Source organism: Eleutherodactylus coqui, chromosome 3, assembly GCF_035609145.1.
Source record: "Eleutherodactylus coqui strain aEleCoq1 chromosome 3, aEleCoq1.hap1, whole genome shotgun sequence".
Lineage (NCBI taxonomy): Eukaryota > Metazoa > Chordata > Amphibia > Anura > Eleutherodactylidae > Eleutherodactylus > Eleutherodactylus coqui.
The window spans coordinates 142,706,713-142,729,197 of record NC_089839.1 but is presented as its reverse complement, the minus strand read 5'-3'; the positions used below and the strand labels follow the sequence as shown (position 1 = coordinate 142,729,197).

Genomic DNA, 22,485 nt, shown 5'->3' with positions numbered 1-22,485 from the left:
GGGGTGGTACAAGTGTGAAATTTGGCACAAGAATTCTTTAGGGCCTAAATAAGAAAAGTAATGGGGTCCCAACTCGATTATTCAATGCTAATTGCAAAAGTAAGTGCGCCCCTATGTAATGTAATTTCCCAGTGTTGTACAAGCGTTAAATCTGGCACGACCATTCTTTAGGTCCTAAATAGAATAAGTAAAGGGGTCACAACTTGATTATTCTATGCCAATTGGAAAAGTAAGTGCACCCCTATGTAATGTAACTTCCCAGAGTCATATTAGCGTGAAATTTGGTGCAAGCATTCTTTAGGTCCTAAGGGAGTAGAGTGGGAGGGGTGGCACAGTCTGCAGAGGGACATCGGTACATGCAGCCTGAGGAGGATCTAATGCTCCTCTATGTGTATACATATTTTATTGCTCGGTTCCTCTAAAGTAACCATGACTTCATAAAATTTTCCATGCGAACAACAGGTAAACACCGTATCAATAAGTTTATCGTTTATCGGGGTACAACAAACTGGGTTCATGAATGATTTTTGTTGTTTTTTTTTTATCCCATAGGATAGCAGCTACTAGAAACTGAACAGAAATGTCTTTTCATGTAACTGTTCTAATAATTAATGCAAAACATAGCATCAAAAATATTGTAGTATAAGAAGAGGAATCAACAAACTTTTGGCATGTATCAGCAGAGAATCGGAACATTTTTAATGTCCTCACATCAGCCTTACATTTTATATACTACGCATACACTTACTACCTAGCAACATGCAGTTGACTAAACAATTAAGTGGAACATTTTAAAATTAATTAAAACAAACTAAACCAATTAAAAAAAAGAAAAAGATTGCGTACAATTTATAATTGCTTTTAAAATAAGGAAAAACCATGCAGCACTCTTAGTGAGTACCAACAGTTTCTTTTTTATGGAAATTATACTAAAGCTATTTCCATCAGCTGAGTGCCACCTTTTCAAAATATGGCTCTCTTTCATTTCCCAGTAGATGCCATCAGAACAGTGCCGACTTAGACTTTCACATATATATATATATATATACAATCTTCTGAAAAATGTCTATTATATATGCTTTTCCACTAGAACAAGCATTTGAAAATCGCAAATACAATATAAAAGCATTATGTGTAATATTCATGTTATCCTAGAAGATATACTTCATTTCACTTTACCTTTATAAGTTCATAGTCTTTTTTTTATTAAAAGCTACCTTAAAATTTAGATTATTTAGTTAATTAACCATCCATAAAACACCGGAGGTTCATTGTTTAGTACATTTATACAATTCTCCACTAAATATAGTAAGTTCATATTTGTGTCAAGAAGAAGGTGCTAAGAATGTGATACCAAAAGGTTTCAATTCAGCAAGATCTACATTTAAAGTCTTAAGTAATTCTTATAGCATATATTGTCCGAAGTCTCTCCCAAGCCGTAGGATATTGATCTGAAACCCATCCCAGAGACATGGTTCTTTATTTGTAATTGCTCCCAAAACAGAGAGAGAAGTATGAGTTGTCAAGTCAATCATTATCTCTTGGATTCTAGCAATCTTGAAGGCACTTTGTAAAGTTCAATGCCTAAAAATTGACTTATTGAATAGTGCACTTCTCTCTGTCACGTCCTTGACTTTCTCCAAGCACCTTTGCTTTTATATATTTGAGATCACTATTGACACTAGGGCGTCTAGCAGATGGGGACACCATGCCATATGCATCCATTTCCTTAAGCCTTCTTAACCTAAAAGACTTCTGCTGCAAGGAATCTCCATACTGCATTGAGATTTTGCGATGAAGAGCAGGGCTCATTTCATTGGGCAGCTTAGCCATGCTGAAAAGGACTTGAAACATTTTATCTACATTTATGTTCTTCTTGGCCGAGATCTCAAAATAAGCGCAATTTTCATCCCCAGAGGCAAGACGTTCTCCCTCTTCAGACCGTACCTTGCGGTGGTGTTCCCCGCAATCACTTTTGTTTCCACAGATCATCATGGGAAACTCCCCAGTTTCTTTTGTTTTATTTTTAACACACGATTTTACTTCAAGTATTTGCTTTCTCAGCCTCTTCACTTCATCAAAGGAATCTTTGTTGTCTATGCTGAAGACGAGTATGAAGACATCACCTGTGGAAAGCAAACATACTGTAATATATTACTGGCCAAAATATATTCTCAAATGCTAGCACGCAATGTCTTCAATATTTAAGAAATACATGTAGTCTACAGACAGACAAGGAGAAGGTTGTGAATTCGTTTGGGAGGAATCAAACTAATAATATGTATTACAAATACGATGCTAGTTCTATCTTTAAAGGGTTCTTTTCAGGCAAAAAAAATATTTATTACCTGCCCTCAGGATAGGTGAATAATTGTTAATCGCTGTGGAAAAGCAACCTGGGATCCCCAGCAATGAGCTGATCACCCAGCCCGTTAGTGCAGCAGGCTGGATGTGCATCATAGGAGACGGAAGCAGAAGAGGCCCAGCTGGCTTCACTCCCATTGAAATCAATGGAAGCTAAAGCAGGTTATTACATTTATGGCAGTTCCGCCTCTGACATCAGAGATGGACGTGAAAGTGTAATAGCCACTGTAGTGACAGCGGGCCAGGCGATCAGCTCATCACTGGGGATCCCCAGAGATTAACTGAGGGTAGGTCATCAATAGTTTTTGCCGAGAAAACCCTTTAAATATATTTCATTATTTTAAAAAAGTGCCTGTATGGTAATATTTTGGATGTAATGAGGCATAACATGAGAGAATACTGGAAAATCATAAAATATTAACGGGGACATCAGCACACATAAATTAATTATTAAATTACAAAAAAAATCTATAAAGAAGAAACAAAATGCAACTATGAACGACAAGTAAAAGAAGAGATCTTGATCTTTTCTCATTATTTAGTTGCCAGTTTCAGATACACTGGAGAACCGCATTCAATCTCCACTAAAGATTAAAGCAGTTCAATCATGTCCTCTGAGGGCAGCATAGAGGAGAAGGAGGAGGCATTGGGTTCGGGGACATATACTTTTCTATTATTTGAATCACTATTTTCATGTAAAAGCCATTTACATTTGGTCTCATACATAGCCTTATTTATAAAATGGAGCATTTTGTGCTGTTTTGTCAATTACAGTTTTTACTACCTTTGGTTTGTGGAAAAGGGGAGTAGGTGGAAATGTTTTCTCACTTTTTGTGTATTTTTGGGATTATTGTATTTTTTTGCAGCATGTTCTAGGTATACCATTTTTCCCAGCATTTTCTCATAGACTTCATCCCACAAAAAGGGGGCAAAAAACCCCAAAACATTGACCATAATATCTTGTAAAAAAACTGCAAGATTTTCATGTTTCTTTGTACTAGGGCCAAAAAAATTGTCAGGAAAAAAAGAAAGAAGTCTAGGGAGTTTCATACACAGTTTTTTTTTTTTATTTGTTTCTTTAAAGCAGCAATTTTCTTAGTAGTTTTGATGCATTTTCTGGGTCAAAGCCAGAAGTTAATTCAAAAGGAAAGGAAAATAAAAAGTAAGAACTTTTATTTCTTCTTCCTGCTTGACCCACTTCTGGCATTGGCTCAGAAAACTACATAAAGAAGCTGCCACTATGTGAAACCAATCTATGGGGACTCCACATACTGTTGACTTGCTGTGGAATTTCAGCTGAAGAATGTGAAACAGAATTCCACAGCAATGTACAGTACAATGTAAGTGAATGGAGCTTTAACAAACCCCAATCACTTACAGTGAAAAACTCAGCAGCTGAAGATAGTCAGGTTGCGTATCTTCCAATCTGCATCATGTTCCATTTGTTGCAGAAATACTGTTGATTTTCACCCCGGAATTCATTCATTGCAATGCAATAAGTTAATTCCACAGTGAAAATCTACATCAAATCCACAGCAGAATGTCCACCAAAATCCACACATGAAGTTTGATACAGATTTAATCCTCAATGTGCTCATACCGTACAAGCTTCTAAAACTCATACAGAAAGCCCATTTCCTTCGTCAACACACAGTGATTGATGGGTCTCTCTGTATACTAATCCCTACAATAAAAGCTGTCAATCACTTGGAAGAACAGGAGCACAAAGTCCTTCTCTGAATTCTGACAGCATTCACACAACTTTATTAATGGAAATGCTTAATGAATTCTTTGAAGCCTGTTTATCTCTGAACTTAATGTCTCCCTCTCTTCCTTCGCCGCTCACTTCCTTCGCCGCTCACAAGAGACCTGACAGATCCTGACCATCCAGATTCATTAAGACTTTCTGATCAGAAAAGATAATTGCAGAGAAGTATCTTATGTTAACGTTGCTGATGTCTAATCATGCCTTAAGATAAAAGCAATCTTCCAGTCAGGCTAGAAAATAACGGGGATGGAATAATTGAAGCTGCTTTTGATGCAGCTCTAGGGTTGTAGTGGCCCAGTACATCATCCTGGTCCCCTCTATAAATGTCATACATGTTTGTCCTATGTTGATTCACTGTGCAAAGCTGTCTTGTCATTTCCAGTATGTGTGTTGCACAGCTGCAGAAATAGAAAGGTTACATGTTTAATTGAATCCAAAGCCAGCATGTAAATGTATCAAGTCTGTCGTGTCATGTGGTATGAGAGAAGTTATAAATGTGAGTGATTGAGAGCGGGAAGTGAAGTAGTGGGTCTTCTATCTTGTCTGCCACCTGAGTTCTACCTAACACAGAGCCACATGGAGGCACCTTCAGCCTCCCTGTGGTGAAGATGGAAGAGGAGGAGAGATTTCCAGTGCTGTTTGTGTTCTGGATGTAAGTGGAATGAGCTCCCAAAAGTGAGAGAGCATTTGTGAGTAACTACTTCTTCTCAAGGCCAGTGCAGAGGTACTAACTAATTTTCTAAGTTACCTACGCAGCCGGACAGAGCCAGGATCACCACATAGAGGTACACCCTTTAATTGTCACACCCACACATCTTCAAGTCAGGGTGAAGGTACTGCAAGATAAGAGTCTTTGTTCACACATGTGCATCTTTGAACCTATGAGAGCCATGTGGACGTATTACGTTCTGAAGTCATGTGCCTGCACTGTAAAGTATTACCTGTTTAAAGTTTTTTAAGTAAAGTTTATGCCATGCTCTAATTGTTCCTACAGACCTGTGGTAGTAAAACCTAACTGTGGCGACATTTGTTCTCCGCCAAGGGTCATTCCGGTGTGTGTAGGAACGGTGATGTCACCCGTGACAACTACAACCGCTGTTATTCTGTATGTTGGGGATCTCCCTATCCTAGGGGTGTCATGTGGCCTGCAGTGATACTCTGGCCTTTGCTGTGTGTTATCCCTTGGGGAAGGAGCCTAGTAAGTGCTGCCGTGGCAAGCCAACACTTTACCCTCCCAGCTCCCCACGTATGTCATGTGTCTGAGGTCTCCCTATAGGACGCTGCAGGGTCACTTGTATTTGTGCTCTAAACACAGAGAATTGAACCTATTGTTTTCAATGGGTTCGTTCTCAAGAGCACATTTATCATACTCGGTAAAAAATAAGACCTGCTCTATCTTTCTGCATTTTTCCTAGCAAAAGTCTCATAGAAGTCTATGGGAGGTTCACAAATATGCAAGGGGAAGGTTTAACACAGCGCAAAACGAAAAGAACACATCTGGACCATATTAGGCTTAAATAGCTATTACATCCACAGACAGGGTGTGTCATGCGCACGTGTGATCTAGCCCTGCGTGCGCTAAAAGTATAGTAATATGTGCTGACACGCGCACAAATCTACCTCCTCAAACCTCGTTTATGCGCAAATATACTGCGCTGTTGTGAGCATTTTTGCACATAATCTTATGTGAAGCCGCACTCAGACATCTGATCCAACCAACCAATACCTTGTTCTATACAGACAAGGTGCAAAAACCCCAAACCAGCTGTCTACATGGGGGATGCATAGCATAGGAGTCAAGTGTATGGTATATATGCTGTATGTTATTATTTACCATGTCCTACTTTATAGTCTGAGCTGTGTTGTGGCACATTGTATACTTTGGGTTTTGCTGAAGTTTTTATTTGTTTTGGAGGACAGCAAATATGTGAGTGTGATACACAGAGAATAGAACCCATTGATTACAATGGGTCTGTATAGAGTTCCATATTTCGCGCGTGCAAACATAATTGCAGTAAACTCTATTTTGTTTGTGCACCTAAGGACCCCATAGAAGTCTATGGGGGGGTGCTAATGTGCGCTTAATACGCAAGGAGATGGCAATACACTGTGCAGTTCCGCTGTAAAAAGAACATCTGGAACTCCTAAGGCTAAATAGCAATTTAAATCAGGGAGTGTCTTTGAAACACCCGAGCAGAGCCGGCCAAAGCAGGTGAGACCACGGGGATTGTAAAATTGTTGTCACGGCTGGCTCTGTTAGCCCTGCCGACAGTGGCGATAACAGTGCTCTGCTCAGCCGTCGCACAGTGGCAAGAGTAATGTATATGGATACGTCTACAATGAACAGTTGTTTTCTCACAGGTGACGCCAGTACTCCAACCTAAATTTCCAAGTCTAAAGATGGCGGAATAACTTGAGACAAGTCCTGTAGCTTGTTTTAGTAAAACTGGGAGCACACAGATTTACTGAAGCTTTTGATGATAACAATTGGTAATAGAATAAAACTTTGCAGCAGTAAAGACGTATCAGAGCCAACAGTAATGCAGGAATAAAACACATTGAACACAATAGATTTGTACTTGAAAAACAATTTCTTCAACGCTCTCTCTATTCTCTTAGAAATAACTCAGTAAGATTCCCCTCAGTGCTAGTTAGTTGGTGGGTTTACTGGAAGTGTATGATGCAGGGGCTGGATGGGAGTTAAAGATGGCCACTGAATAATCCTGGCTTTGAATTCACTGGGTAGTTACACTCACCATTTTGGTGGCCTCCCACTCGGATCTCCTCACTGCAGGTTTGACAAGGGAGCAGAAAGGGACTTCGCTACCTTTCCTAGACTTGTAGAAAACACTGCACACATGACTGGCTCGCTAGCACTCCTCCTCTCTGACCACGACTTGCTGCACACGTCTTTCTCCTCAGACTCCTCACCCCTTCTCCTCACACTAAGTTCCCACACTCTTTCTTCTCCACCCACTCTGCATAGGAACACATGTAAAGGTTTTCCGCCCTTGGACCCGCTCACCAATCCATATAGGTGTGACAGACAGCCAATAGGTAACCAGCTGTTTGCCAACACTAAGCTCTGAGCTCAGGAAGGGGAGAATCAGGGTTTCTCCGATGTACGGCACCTTCTATGCCTAAGAGAAGTGCATGGATAGATGTGACATGACAAAATTTGGTGTGATTGTTCTGTAGGACCCTCTGGGCCACTATATCTGTGTCCCACTCACAGATAAACATGCCCTGCGGGCAGAAAAAGAACAACAGTATGTGCAGACGCAAGTGCAAAAATGCCCTGTTCATGGCGCAAATACATTACGCTGAGGTGTATGCAAATGCGCATACGCCGGTGTGAAGGAGGCCTTATGGAATATTGACTGAATTAAGTCTCCATACCCTGCTGGATCTTTGCAACGAGAACCAGTACTTCCCAGAGGCAAACAGTATTGATGGTGCTTGACAGTCCTCTGAAATGCTGGATTGGATCTACGTTTTGCCCTATAGTTTTTCTTGGGAATAGATGTAAGACAGATCCATTCTATCCCCTACTAACACCTAAATCTTCACCACTTCTGCTTCAGCAGGTCTGTCGCTAGGCTCCTGTCCCACACAACCTCTCTGCTGCTGTATTGGTGACCTTATCTCTAACCTGTGCTGCAGTCCTTTTTCTAAAGAAATTTCCATCTCGTGTCTCTTAAACTAACCGTCAGAGGAAAAGGAAAGGGAGGGACAGCGCTTGCGTTGATCACTCTAAGAAGAAAATGGTGCAGGTTACTGAGAACCCGTGGCCTTCACCACTGCAGCTGAAATATCAGAGATGAGCTGAAGAAGACCAAGAAGTGTCTGAAAATACACTTTGAGGAGGAATACAAGTGTATGAACTTTTGCTGATGATAGTAGGGTTGCCATCCAGCTGGTAAATGACCATCCCAGCCAATAATCTTCGAGCGCTGCATTAATTGGCTGAGCAGCTCTTGAAGAACCAATTACAGTCATCGCTTAGTGAAAGCGGGATTTATGAATTGGTTGAGGGACCTGACAGGGTATTAAGTGCCTGTGACAGTAGTGACACCAGCGGAACTACCGGTACCCGATCAGTGTGTGAGAGCCCCACACTTGCCACTTTTATTGTCTTTTGAATGTGATACTTTTCCTGCTTTTTTTGTTGAAGGGTCTATCGAATATTTAACAGTACTCTATGTAAACAGATAAACCCCAAGACAACATGAGTGCAAAAAGAAACAGCTATTCTATTGAGGACAAGAACTGAATCAAGGAGGGCTCCTAGGGCAAAAATCTTACTGTTAACTGCAAACAGAAGATGTTGGATAGCCAGATGGCCCGAAAATGGCGAGCAGAGTACGATAACAGGTGTGCAAGGTAAATGCTAAGAAGCGCAAGTGTGGATCACGTTGACAAGTATTATTTCTTGAGCTGGAAGACCTACTCTGTGAATGGATTGGCGACAGGAGAGTGAAAGCTTTGGTTGTGCGCAGGGCTGATATTCAAGAATTTGGCCTTTCAGTTAGAAATATCTGCAGAAGAATTCAAAGCATTACAACACTGGCTGGATGGCTTCCTTTAGCGATGTGAACTGTCTCTAAGAAGATTGACTTAGCTGTTTAAGCTGAAAGATGTTGAAGTTATAAACGTGCGCTTACATTCAAGTCGTTTGTTGATGGCATCGACTTTTCTAAATACCAACTTTCCAACATAATTGCCATGGACGAAAATGCAGTGTTTAAGGGTCAAGGATCTCAAACGACAATTGATCAATGGGGTGCCTCCTTCAATCTACATTCCATCCACCAGTTATTAAAGAGCGCATGTTACCTGTATTTTGGCAATTTGTCGTAATGGAAATAAAGACCCACGTCTAATCATAAGTAAGGAAAAGAAGGATAAGATTGAACATGTTTCAGGCATTTATATCCTTGAAACTAAAAAAGCCTGGTTCACACAAGCCGTTATAAGGAAGTGAGTTAATTTAATGCTGCCGCTTGTTTTGCAAGGTGGCCAAAGAGGTCTGCTAGTCTGGGATTCAGCCAGCACACTCCGTGCTAAAGAAATGAAGCTCCTTCACAAGAGAAAAACAGATCAGACTCTTGATATTGCAATAAACAAGCCATTCAAGGACCATTTGCACATGGAAATTAGTGATTACATTGAAAATAGAATGGGGAGCAATCAGCATGGAAACTTTGTAAAGCCCCGACTGAAAGGGGTTGTGACTTGGGTTAAGAATTCATGGGACAAAATCACTGACTGTTGCGCTACAAGCAGGCTACATGGACGGGAGGTGCTCGTTTAAGGACTAGCTATTGCTAGACATGAGAAATGGGGGCCAATGGCCCGACAGTCATCCTGTGTAAGAGTACCCACAGAGGACATGGCACTTTTATGTTTTCTAAAAGAAATTCCTGGCTTACATGACATTAATCCAAGGACGCTATAGAATTGTACGCCACATTTCTACTGTTCAGCAATTGTAGGAAGACATTAAATCTACAGTTTATTGCACTTGAAAGGAAACAATAGGAAATGTTTTCCGGTACCTCTAAAATAGAGCTTCAGAAATTACAACCCAGGAAACATCATATTTGCATTGTGAATACTTTCTGTTTTGCCCCCTGCCAAGGTTGATACAAATGCGATGATACCAAATATGTGTTTTTAGTTTTTTTGTTGTTTTTTTTTATTCAAAGAGGGGAAATTTATTTTTTTTATACTACTATTTTTTTCTTTATGCTTTTTATGTTCCTGTAGGGGACTTGTGTTACAGTCGTACAGGGCTTAATTCGTGCAGGCCATCTAAGTAAAAGGTTCCCACTGAGACATAGTCCAAGATAAAACACACCGACAAATATAAAACGAAAAGTTATCCCTAACAACTTATGGGGGAGAGGACCCTACCTTACAAGCAGGTCGATTGTCATGACAAAAAAGGCCATGCATCTTGTACCAAAGAGGCGAGGTCTCTAGATCAAAAATAGGAAACAGGACAGACAGATGTAAAATAAACCCCACAGGTACTCAAGCACACAGATGTCGCATGCTCATTTCACACACAAATCATCTACGAATGGGAGTAGTTCCAGGCGACCACACATCTACAGACGGGAGGGGATCTAAGCGTCCGCTGGGCGGTGCATTCCTGGTGTGGGTTGTCGCTCCGGCACAGGCAGGCTTCCAGTGTTTGAATGGGGGGATAGGGCAGATGATGCGAAAAGGTAGGCGTGGCCGCGTGATGTCATCACGCAGGTCACATGACATTTCAGACGTCGGCACAGCGGCTCCGACGTCTGATGTCAGAACGTTGGTAGGAAAGCTCCAGGGAACCCCTGGCAACGAGTGACAGTTGCCAGGGGGAGGGACCTACAGAGGAGAGGACAGCGCCATTGGCGGTGCGTGATGACGTCACATGAGCGACACATCATTATAGACGTCATCACGTTTAGGTAAAGCCCATTGGTCAGCGCTCAACAGCTGGTCACGGCAGCCAATGGGAGGCACCATGTAAGAGCGCACTATGATGATATCCATTCCAAACTTGGTGCTTCACATTATACCGGAGAATGGATTCAGCTGCTCGGTCCAGGAAGGCACCAATCGGCTCACAGGTAACAAACTGTTAGGCTTGATTGTAAAGTTTTAGATGTTTTTATTGGGTATTGATGTTGGTGATGGGATATATAATGGCTGTGGAGGTATCCATTTTTTATACATTGGCTTGACAAAGGCTGTCAGGAGTACAGCCGAAACGTTGCTGTTGTTTTATGCGGGACGAAATAAAGGTGAAGTTTTAAAGCTCATCAATTGATTCATCTCTTTGAAAAACCCCCGATGCTGCTGATACATTGTTTGGTGATTCGGATACTATTTGGACGAAGGGTCTGCGTCTAATTTCAGCGTTGCATCAAGAAGTCTATATTTTGGCTCTAGTGAGTATATCTCCTATTTTGTCTGGTGTGCTGCAACTATCCTTGTATTTTAAATATGTTAAGGTGTAAGTAAAGTTCAGAAGGGAAGTGTTTTTATTAGGAAGCTAAACAATAGAACACGGGGACAATCTGACATTAGTTGGGGAAAATCAGATGCAACGTCTGGAGATATTCTTTTACTGAAAGAGTAGTACATGCTTGAAAACATCCGGGAGTTGAGGTTGGAAAACCAACAATAAATTAATTCAAGCTGCCGGGGATAATCATATATCTATCTAGAGAAAAAGAAAATAATATAAGGGCGACTAGATGGACCATGTGTTTTTTTTCAGCCAGCAATTTTCTTTGTCTCTATGTTTCAAAGTGGTATTTCACTAATGCAAGTGAATATTCAGTTTATTTCTGCTCGACTGTTCCATCTCAGTGCGGTTTTCAGCATCTGTGATAGAACGCATCTAAATAGTAAAAATGCTTTGGAAATGCTGCCTTTGTCACTTGGCATATTAATCATTTAGGGGTCTACGAAAGCCTTTTGACAAGCTCTATGGAAGCTATATTAAAATTTGTTAGGGGTAAATTCTGCTTAGTTTCCCACCCTGTATCACCCCAGCACCCAGTGAATCTTATCATGTGAGAACATTTCCGGGCAGTCTATTTATACACAATTATATAGCAGTCCTGACTACTAGATCCCTTTCCCTCATCACAGGGGGTCTTCAGGCATGACAACTGTATAGAATTTGTTCTCATAAAGAGTCTCCCAATCTATTCCTTCTGTGGTCTCACTTAAAGCGGCCACAGAAATCCAAAGATTCTGCCTGACAACCTGAAGGTGAGGGGGGCCTATTACCTGCAGTTGTTCTTCTCTGAGGTCCCTCTGGTCCGCTGGTTCTGTGTTCTGTTTTCGGGCATCCAAGATAGCCAACAATCTTCAGACTACCTATTCTCCACATTGCATTAGTAGTGTCAGACTACCAGTGCATTATATCTGCTTTCTGATTGGGCAGCACTGCTCCTATGATCAGAAGTGGCCAATCGGAGAGCAGTGCACTGCTGACATATCCACAAGATATATAAATATCTTACAGGTTTAGCATTCTAGAGAGGAGGAAATGAATAGTAGAGGTAGCCATATGCCTTCATAAGGGAGTTGTGAAATGTACAGCTGTTTCTATAACTTCAAGAAACTGTAATTAAAATAGTCATGTCTTATCTTTTCTTTAGTGCCAAGCAGAGCGTGCCCCATTCTGATCTGTTGTAGTCAAGAAAGTGGAACCAAGACCTGACATTTTAGGCATTTACTATTAATATACCATAAATGTCTCAGATGGGAAATGGCACTTTAGGTTTTCTTGTGGCCCTTGAGAGTGATATAATTATATATTGTGGCCCTTGGACCACTTAAGGTTGTGCATCCCTGCTCTAAAACATCAAAATTAAATTATGATTAGCCCTTTCTGAAAACCAGCATGGTGCTCAAGTCAACTCCTCAGGTCTAGCCTTTCTATGCCCAACAATCAGTTGGTATTGCTAGTGGAGGCCACAGTTGGCCAAGTATTTCCTCCATAGGGAGATCATTGCAGACAAAATCAAATAAAATGCATTTAGTCCACCAGAGCAGCTACTCTTCATACTGGCACATAGATGGTGGGTTCCAAGTGGGAACTCCACTCTACAAATTTGATATGCCCTAACAGGACATATGGAAAGAGGATAAGATGGTTATATAACCCATTTAAAGTTGTTAATATTTACATACAGGTTACATTTACTTTTATTGTTCTTACCTGTCAATATTGAAAGTCTTCTCATAGCAGGAAAGGGATGATTGCCAGATGTATCTAAAATGTCCAACTGGTACATATCTCCTTTAATATTATATAGTTTACGGTGGAAATCTTCAATTGTTGGTGTATACTGGTCTTCAAAGCGTCCATTTAAGAAGCGAGAAACAATGGAACTTTTCCCCACCCGTGAGGCACCAAGGACTACCATACGATAGGAGTTCTTTGCTGGGACATTAAGTGTGCAGCTTCCACTGGAAACTGTCTTCATCATGGCTTTCGGCTGTGACACAGAAAAGCCATAGAAAATTGTTATGCAAAATCATTTCTATTGTCAGCTAGAACAATTTTAAATACTTTATTTTTTTTATCATTCACATCTCAAAAGAATACATGACCAACATGTCCACAGAATAAAACAATGGGAAAGGTATTATTTATATTTTTAATCATTATACAATTTTTCTAGCAGAATGCAGTAGAACATCCAGCAGTACATCCAGGTGGAAATGACTATTTGTTCTCATCAGAGTACACATTGCTTGTTTGAGAATTTAATTATCTTTAAATAGGAATGTAATTGTAATCCAAAATCGTAGTTCTAAAATTGTTTTCTGAACAATTTATTATATTATATTAAAATAATGCAATTAAAAATAACAATTAAATATTATATTATAAATTCTTATTCAAGTTACAGACGTCAACAAAAAATTATATTAAATAGATAAATCATGTTAAATTTGTCTTCTAAAGAGCAAGTATAATAACTTAAAGGGATATTCCCATCTGATACTTTTATGGCATATCCACAGGATATCCCAGAGGGGAGATATGTATGCATCTACCTGCATTTTCCCCAAAAATAAGACAGGGTCTTATATTAATTTTTGCTCCAAAAGATTTTACTTTTTTTACATGTATAGCTGCCTGGACACTATTTACATTGTCATTTTTTTTAACTGTAACTAGGGCTCAATTTTGGAGGAGGGGTTATATTTCAAGCATCCTCCAAAATCCTGAAAAATCATTCTGCATCCTGAAAAATCTTTTAAAAAATCATGCTAGGGCTTATTTTCAGGGTAGGTCTTATTTCCAAGGAAACAGGGCATCTCCCATTCTTGCCCCTGCTGTCTACTGCCCAGCTATACAAGGAGGCTGAGATTACAGAAACAGCTAAGCGGGTTTACTACTCTGGCACTCCCATAGAGGTCAATGGAAGTTACACAAACAGCATAGTACACAAACTAGTAGCGCATTCTGCTATTGACTTCTATGGGAGTTCTATGGGAGTTGCAAAAAACAGCGTAGCCTGGCAGCACTAATCCTAACCCCTTGTCCTTCTCATACAGAGCGGTGTTCCCATCGTAGTCAGTTTTCATGAGAAAGTTCAAGTTTGGGGCTTTTAGAGAGTTTGATTTTTATTATACTTGCTTGCCTCCTCATTCCCCCACTGTCCCCCACTGTCCACTTTCAAAGCTCCAAGTCACCTATAAGGCTGCCTGTCCACAGGTGATTGTTCATTGCGTTACCCGCGACGATATTCCGGCCGTGGGTAACGCAGTGAATGCTTTCCATAGCATTGCTATGGAAAGCGCAGCGGCGTCCGTGAGCGGAGAATCATAGTGATTCTCCACTCGTGGAATCTAAATCACGGCATGCCATGATTTGCTGTGATTCTCCGCGGTGATCACTGCAGAGAGCTGACAGCTTTCCCCCCTGTGCCCCCATGGCGGAATATCGCTGGCAAGATTTCCGCAACAGCTGTGGACAAGGAGCCTATAGCTGCAGACTGTCCTCTCATTATGACATGTGACTTAATAAGAGGTAGCCTTTTATTTATGCCAATAGCCATCTAAGTACAATTCCAAGGTTGTTAAAGCCACCAAAACATGTTTCCTTAAACAAAGATTTGGGACTTTTTGACGAGATTTGGAGTCCATGGATTCATATTTAGACAACTCTGCCCTGAGAGGTATACTGTAATCCCAATGTTATTGTAAGATTCATGGATGTTGTAGATTTCCTTTCCTGCTGTGCATTCATATAGTTTTATGTGTTGTTTTTGAGATATTGTATTCATGTGGAGATTTTATGTACAAAATGCCATAAATACATTTTGAAATGTTGCACTACAGAGAATATATAGGATAATAGGATCAAACAAAGCATTAAAGGTAGTATATCACCGCGGAGAATCACGATAACTTATTTAAATCAAGTTTTCCTTCCAGATTTTGTGTAGTTTTTCTTTGTTATAACTTTTATCCTTTTTCATTTTTCACATTGGCCGCTAGAGCAGTCTGATATTTCCAGTCCTCTGGAGTTCACTTGTCAGCTTAGCTATATCTATAGGCACAGGATGAGATTTCTCTGTCAATGGTCTCCCATTTATTTCAAATGCCATATAGCAGTCACACCCTGTTGTACTTTCTATACAGGAAATATAGGAAGGAAGTCTGAGTCTCCGATATTGCGGCCCCCAGAGAAGCTTTTATGCATAAGAAATAAACAGCAACAATATTCAGAAAAAGATCAAACACAGCTACATTCTTTAAATAATGTACAGCGGTGATTTGCCTCCGGTTTTGTTCAAAGTAAAATGGGCAGATTTTGTTCAAATTCACATAAATGCTTCAAAAACAGGAAAGGGAAAGTAACCCACCCAAAATTCATTAATTGATATACACGCTCTTTGTAAAAAAAAAATAAAGCACCTAGAAGAAGTTGTCGTTTGGCCACAAAATTCGGCATGAGGTTACATCGCAGGCAGATATGCAAATTTTTCCACTGTATACTTGCTGTAAATTTTCCACAGCGAATACAACCCATGTGACCAAACTCCTAAAGGCACCTTCACACGGCACGTATCTGCTGTGGGCTTTCTGTAGCGGAAAACCCACAGCAAATATGCTTTAACTCTGTAGTGCCCAAATCTGCAACCAAATTGTATGGATTTGGCTATGTTTTTAACCCATTCACGACCAAGGACGTAAGGGTACGTACATTTTACTGTACTAAAAATTTTTTTAAGTTTTTCAATACATTATATGGAACAGTAAATGGCATCATTTAAAAATACAACTCGTCCTGCAAAAAACAAGCCCTCATACAGCGATGTTGATGGATAAATAAAGGAGTTACGATTTTTTTGAAGGGGGGGAGGAAAAAACAAAAATGGAAAAAGGGTCTGCGTCATTAAGGGGTTAATTGGGAAAATTCTGCGGATTTAAATCTTTGTATTTCAAGGATTGAAATCCGCAGCATAAATAGACATGGCTAGTTGCTTTGACTCTTCCTCTGAACCTAATCTGAGTCTATACCTAAACTCTGATTTAGAGCCTGTATACCCTAAAATCGGGATCTAGGTCTATATCCTGAACCTATGAGTTTGTATTCTGAATTTGAGTGAGTGTGCGCTGAGTCCTGGACCTGTATCTTGATATATCTTGATGTACCTTGAGTATATATCCTATATCTGACCTGAAAGTATATCTAACTATCTGTACTTTCTTTTGTTGTGCAATCTTGTCTCTGTCGTGCCTCCAGTATAGAACCCTGAAATGACTGGTTGATCATCTGGTAGCTCAACTCAGCTGTTACTGTCATCAAACCCTGAAGTACCATGTTGTTCTTCTGATCCCTGTTCGAGTGCTGTCTCTCTGCTGTAAAATCCTGGTGTCCAGTTGCTGTCTGAGTGGATGTTCTAGTTCTGTGGACTTGGCTCTGTTGTGTTCTAGTTGCCTAGTATTGTTCCATGTACCTGATTCTAATATATTTTTGATCTAGAACTCTGATCATTTTTGTCCTATGTCCAGTTCTGTTACCCTAAACCTTGCAATGTTTATTTTATACTTTATGACCAGAAACCATAGCAACTGTAACTGTAGCCAGGAGCTCAAAACTGAAAGTCAGTATGTACAGGGGATGATTACCTGCTATTTACTATCTTTACCTCTTGCTCCTCTGCTGCTTTTTAGTTCAGCTGTATTAGTACAGAGATATGATCTGTCTCTATGGTTTAGCTACAGTGTCTAATCTAAAGTAGTCTTGGACACACCAACCCTATTATTATTGGTTCAGGCTGCAGAGAAGGCAGGGGGTGTATCTCTCTGAACCAATGATGAGATTGTAGGTGTGTCACAGACCACATCATATTAGGCACTGTAGCTAAACAATAGTCATAGATCACAGTTCTGTCCTAATAGAACTGAGCTAAAATGCATCCAAAGAGCTGATCTGTGAAAAATAAATATCAGGTAATCATTCCTCTGATTTACTTATTAATTTTGAGCTCCTGATTAGAGGATTACTTTAAACTCTACTTTTGATTTTCATAAGTGATTAAAGGGGTATTCTGGGCATTTACTATTGATGACCTTTCCTTAGGACAAAGGGGCTGCAGCTCATTCAGATTTTTCCCTGCATAACTTTACTTCCAAACAGTTTGAGGGCAAGTAATGCAACTCGGCAAATACTAGATTTCCTTAAGCCCTAGTACCCATCTCCTTGTTCTAAGGATCAGTGAGGGTCCTAAAGGCCAAACCCCTAAAATCTCTATGTGATGGCATATCATATTGGCAAACCTTACTGTGGTGAGAAAACCTCTTTAAGCAAACCCCTCCAGTCTATTTAGTTAGCAGGCACCATTATATATGCACACTCTTATTTTTTCTATGCTGTGCACATTTTTCATGTGCAACAAATAATACAGCTTTGACCCAGAAAAATTCACAAAGCAAATTTTTCCATCAATTCTTAAACCATGTATTATTCTGCATATTTGAAGTATATTTTTCATCACTATCTGCTTTAGGCCGGCTGCACATGACCAGATTTGAATTGCGGGAATCCACGATTGTCACCTGGCGTAAACGATCCACGGTATTCCACACCCATTGAAAAAATAGAACATTTGCATGTCCGCTCAGATTAGCGGATAGCAATTGCGATTTCCCTGAGCGGATGTAAAATCTCAGTATGTTCTATTTTTGTGTGAACTCCACACAGTCGGATTCCATTGAAGTCAATGAAAGCCGCCCGACTTGCAGCCCATCCACAAGTGACATTGTGGATAGGCCGCAGGTACCCACATCATCATCTAGCCACAGTGCGGGAAAGACGAATATTAAGAAAAAACCCCTGTACTGTGCTTAACCGATGGCGAGCATCCTCTGTCATCCACAGTACAGGAAAAGAAGATATGCGGGATCGCCGACTGCGGTCAGAGCTGGATTCTACTGTGGGCTCCCGCATGTGGAATCTGACTCATTCCTGTGGAGACTGCCTTATGCAGGAATGCTAATTACATACAATCGTGGCACTTCTGGCCTTCTGAATGTTGCCCCAAACACTAAACTTTGATAACATTTATGTCAATATTATATTACAATTGGTTATCATGTGCACATTAGTATATGCGTTTAGTAATATAGTTAGCTTTAATATAACTGCAGAGTTTATCACCGAATTTCCACGGACGGGTAAACGCTGCGGGATTCGCAGTCAGACACCCGCCGCAAATTCCGCAACAATACCCGTTTACAGACATGCTACGTTAACAGATTCTCCCCTGCCCACAAGCAGGGGAGAATCACAGCATGTCCTATTCATTGCAGAAAATCGCACAGACGGCTTCCATTGTGAGCACAGCGGAAGTATCGCAGGAAATTGCTTCACCACCCAGCGCCGGCGCGTTATGCGCTGCACTTCACATGTGTGTTGGCAGAGACTCTCGCCACGGATCCGAAGAAGTGAATAGGGTTTATAGGGGGTGCCGGGTTGGATTTCGCTGAGAGATTTCAGAGGCGGAATCCGACCCGGCCGGGGGCAGGAGCCCTATAGAAAAAAAAATAAAATTTGAGATATTAGATATCTTACTAATTCCATTAACATCTTCGAAAATTATTATTTTATAGTTATGTAGTTTATACAGATGAGTTCTACAGGACGGAGTAGTCACTGTGACAAGAGTTGTATATACTCCATTTTTTTTTAAGTTTTTGAAATAATAATATTAACAGAATATAGCCAACTGTAAATGAATGCCAAAATAAACAGTTATGAACCAAAGCAGAATTATCCATATTGTTGCTCACAGCTTGCACAATTTTCTTAGTACCATTAAGCACAAAACGAACAATAATAGTTTAAAGGGTTTGTCTCGCGGCAGCAAGTGGGGTTATACACTTCTGTATGGCCATATTAATGCACTTTGTAATGTACATCGTGCATTAATTATGAGCCATACAGAAGTTATTCACTTACCTGCTCCGTTGCTAGCGTCCCCTTCGCCATGGATCCGTCTAATTCTGATGTCTTCTGGCGTTTTTAGACGCGCTTGCGCAGTCCGTGCTTCTGGCTGGTGAATGGGGCCGCTCGTGCCGGAGAGCTGGTCACCGCGTCGTCATCGTAGCTCCGCCCCGTCACGTGTGCTGATTCCAGCCAATCAGGAGGCTGGAATCGGCAATGGAACGCACAGAGCCCATGGTGCACCATGGGAGAAGACCCGCGGTGCACCATGGGAGAAAACAGCAGTGCATTCCTGGGAAAGGACCGGCGGCCATCTTAGGGAGAAGATTTTTATAACTCCATATTTCGTCGGATCGGTGAGTAGCAAGCGGTTTAAAAACCGCTTTAAATTGCTATTTTATGCCAGGGGGGTGACAGGGGGAATGGGGTAATGTAAAATTTTGATGTTTGCTGCGAGACAACCCCTTTAAAGATTCCTGTATTGTCCGCAGCCAGCAATGGAAAGAAGCGGGACAGGGCAGCGCTTAGCTCCACCCCATCCCACCCCCTCCCATTGGATTCAGCCAGAGGAGAGGAGAGAAGAGGGAGGGAGTTTAGCAGTCACGCTGCTAAACTCCCTCCACCCGCTGTCATTGGCTCTCATAGGAGCCCATGCAGTGGCCAACGTATTCCAGCCCAAAAGAAGTTCCAAGACTATCTTTGGGGCCCAATGTATAAACACCCGGCGCTATATTGGCCGGCCGGGCACTTTTACGTCACGGGAATATAGCCATGTGATCTGATGCATTAGAATCCAATGCATCAGATCACAGCGTCTATCAGCCAACCGTGACAACGGCGGGCAGATATACGCTCATGGGAAAGGCCTTAAGAGGAAAATTAAGGGTTGGGGATAGGCACAAGGAAGGGGCTGCAAGAGACCAGCAAGCGAGCTTCAAATGGGTGCTGTACCACATCAAGGCCGAGAATTCTGGAGTCTTCTCAAAATCTTGTCATGCCAACCAAAAAGGAGACAAAAACATCTGAGCACTCCTGCCTATCTGTTATCTTCTTCATGCTCATTATCTGGTGGAATTCAGAGAGCCACTCGCAAAGAGACCCAATGCCTAAATTCCAATGTCTAGGTATTACCAACCGTTCTGCTACAAGCACATTTCTCAGGAGGTCTTTTTAACTGTGGTCAAGAAATCAGTCATAATAGAAAGCAGACAAAGTTGAGGATTATTTGCAATTTGTATCACTGAATACCTATTATAAATGAGACTCAGTATCCTATCCAAGGATATCTTAATGGGTGTGCAACTGCCCCTTTCAATGCCGTACCTCCAAGAATACTCCGACACATTGGGATACATGCACTGAACATCCAAAGGAGAAAAAAAACATCTGGCTAGAATTTTAGTTTTTCTGCCTAACCTGGGAAGACGAGGAGATGCCATGTGAAAAAAGACACATCCTTAAGACATCATTCTGTGCAAACATGACCCCCCAAGCTCCCTTTAATCATTTGCAAAAAAAAGGAGTCCTATCAGAATTATATATTTGTAGCAACAGACTGTATGGGGAAAGGAGTTATATTGTTTTTCTTAAACAATGTGAATTCTAATTAAATAGATGGTAACATCCCAATACCAGGATTTTTATAACAGATTATTATCACTATATCAAAACTATTACTAGAAAGCACGGCAGTATTTTTAGGGGAAAAAACTGTTAGGATGTGTTTTATTTCTGGCATTGCATGAATGTTTATTGGCTATAAGCTGATCACAGACATTACAGACTGTTCCCTATGGAACATGTGTTCTGAATTTTATTATATAAAAAGTGTTGTGTATGGGTATGATTAGGATGGTGCTTTAAAACGGGAACACACAGGCATTACTTTGCTACAAAGGGAAAATGCTGTCTTTGAAAGCCATTCCTACTATAGCACATGAAATAATTCGGATGTATTGTGCAAAGCCCTGAAAACTAGTATAGAAGACTATTGGGCCACTTTCATAGGGCAGTTTTCTGTAGCAATTTGTGTCAGGATTTGGTGGCCAAAACCAGGAGTGAAGCAAACACAGAAATAGTACACAATCACAATCACAATATGTAATCACTATAAGGGAAGATTTACACCTTCCTTATATTTTGGACTCAGTCCTGGCTTTGGATTCCAAAATACTGACCACATATTGCCGGATGAGAGTGGCCCTAAGTGTTTTGAAGCATATCTGATAGATATTATGACTGATGGACGGACAACATTTGGATTGTTTGCTCCTACAAACTAGAAATTACTGTAATTAATTGCATCATGTGAAGATGAGGATGCCCAGGTTTATAGATTAGGTTAGAATGGCAATGCTTTTGTGGTGAACCTGTCTTGTGCAATTTGGCATTGCCTACATTACTAACACAATAGCAATACATAGGTAGACAGGTGAGAAACCTAAATAACATCAGCTACTAGGGATAGGATATTACAAGCTGCTTAATCTTACCTTGGTCAGGGTGCAGGGTCTGTTAGAACTGTGCTGCCTGGAAATCCTCCTGTTTGTGCAAAGCAGAGATTGTGTTCTCTCTCCGAATACTGAGAGGTGTCCCCATAAAGTGTTTACATACAATCCGTATACTGCAGTCTCTTGGACCTGTCAGCTCTCATTGTGAGCCGCTCTACATACTATGCTGTGTACATCAGGAGCCTGACACACGTGGGAAGTTTGTGCATTCCGTGCATTCACAAGGACAGATCTGCGGAGATTTCTGTTGCTTCTCCCCTTCTCATCACACACAAAGTTGCAGCATCCGCCGGCAGCAGCGCAGATGGAGGGAATCGTGCGGCTGGATCGGCAACAATTGAAAGAAGATTGTTTCAGCCTCCCTGCTCCACCTCTCTCCATGAAGATCTCCAATCATACAGCCGCTGATCTCAGTCCATGGCACATGTACAGACCAGCGTGCATCTCTCGTAGCGGGTGATTAGTGCTCTACGATGCAGAACTGATGACAGGGGGGTTTGATAATGAAGCAGACAATGAAGTGAAGAAGCTTTCTCTGTCCTAATGTAGCATTATGTCTGCGCACCAAGAAACTGTATGATCTGTCCTTCAAGCTGTGTCTATATGTAATGGATCATATGGCGATGTTGTAGCAATTTGAGAAACGCTTAACCATTCAGGACGCAGCCTAATCTGGACTTCAGGACACAGTCCAATTAAATCTACAATGTGTCACTTTATGGACTGATAACTATGGAATTCCTTTACTTGTCCAAGTGACTTTTGGCTAATATGTCAGTGAGATTACTTTGACATTATCTGCCCTCAATAAAGCCCCGCTGTGTAGCGTAACAGACTGATAGTTTTTATGTGATCAAATAGCT

At 41.0% G+C, this 22,485-nt stretch overlaps 1 protein-coding gene across 1 annotated transcript; it reads right to left on the bottom strand.

Moving 5' to 3' along the window:
- Positions 1-664: 664 nt before the first annotated feature.
- RASD2 (RASD family member 2) lies at positions 665-22,185 on the bottom strand. Its single transcript, XM_066596213.1, has 3 exons — positions 21,605-22,185; positions 12,864-13,143; positions 665-2,126 (listed from the first exon to the last, which is right to left on the bottom strand). The coding sequence occupies exons 2-3, from the start codon at positions 13,132-13,134 to the stop codon at positions 1,597-1,599; spliced, it is 801 nt and encodes a 266-aa protein (XP_066452310.1). The 5' UTR covers positions 13,135-13,143; positions 21,605-22,185; the 3' UTR covers positions 665-1,596.
- Positions 22,186-22,485: the final 300 nt, after the last annotated feature.

What these genes read in the sequence shown, in the direction of transcription:
- RASD2 (XM_066596213.1), bottom strand. Translation starts at nt 13,134, where the DNA reads ATGATGAAGACAGTTTCCAGTGGAAGCTGCACACTTAATGTCCCAGCA. An exon ending in AAGACTTTCAATATTGACAG is followed by an intron (nt 2,127 to 12,863) that starts GTAAGAACAATA and finishes TGCTTTCCACAG; the next exon opens with GTGATGTCTTCATACTCGTC.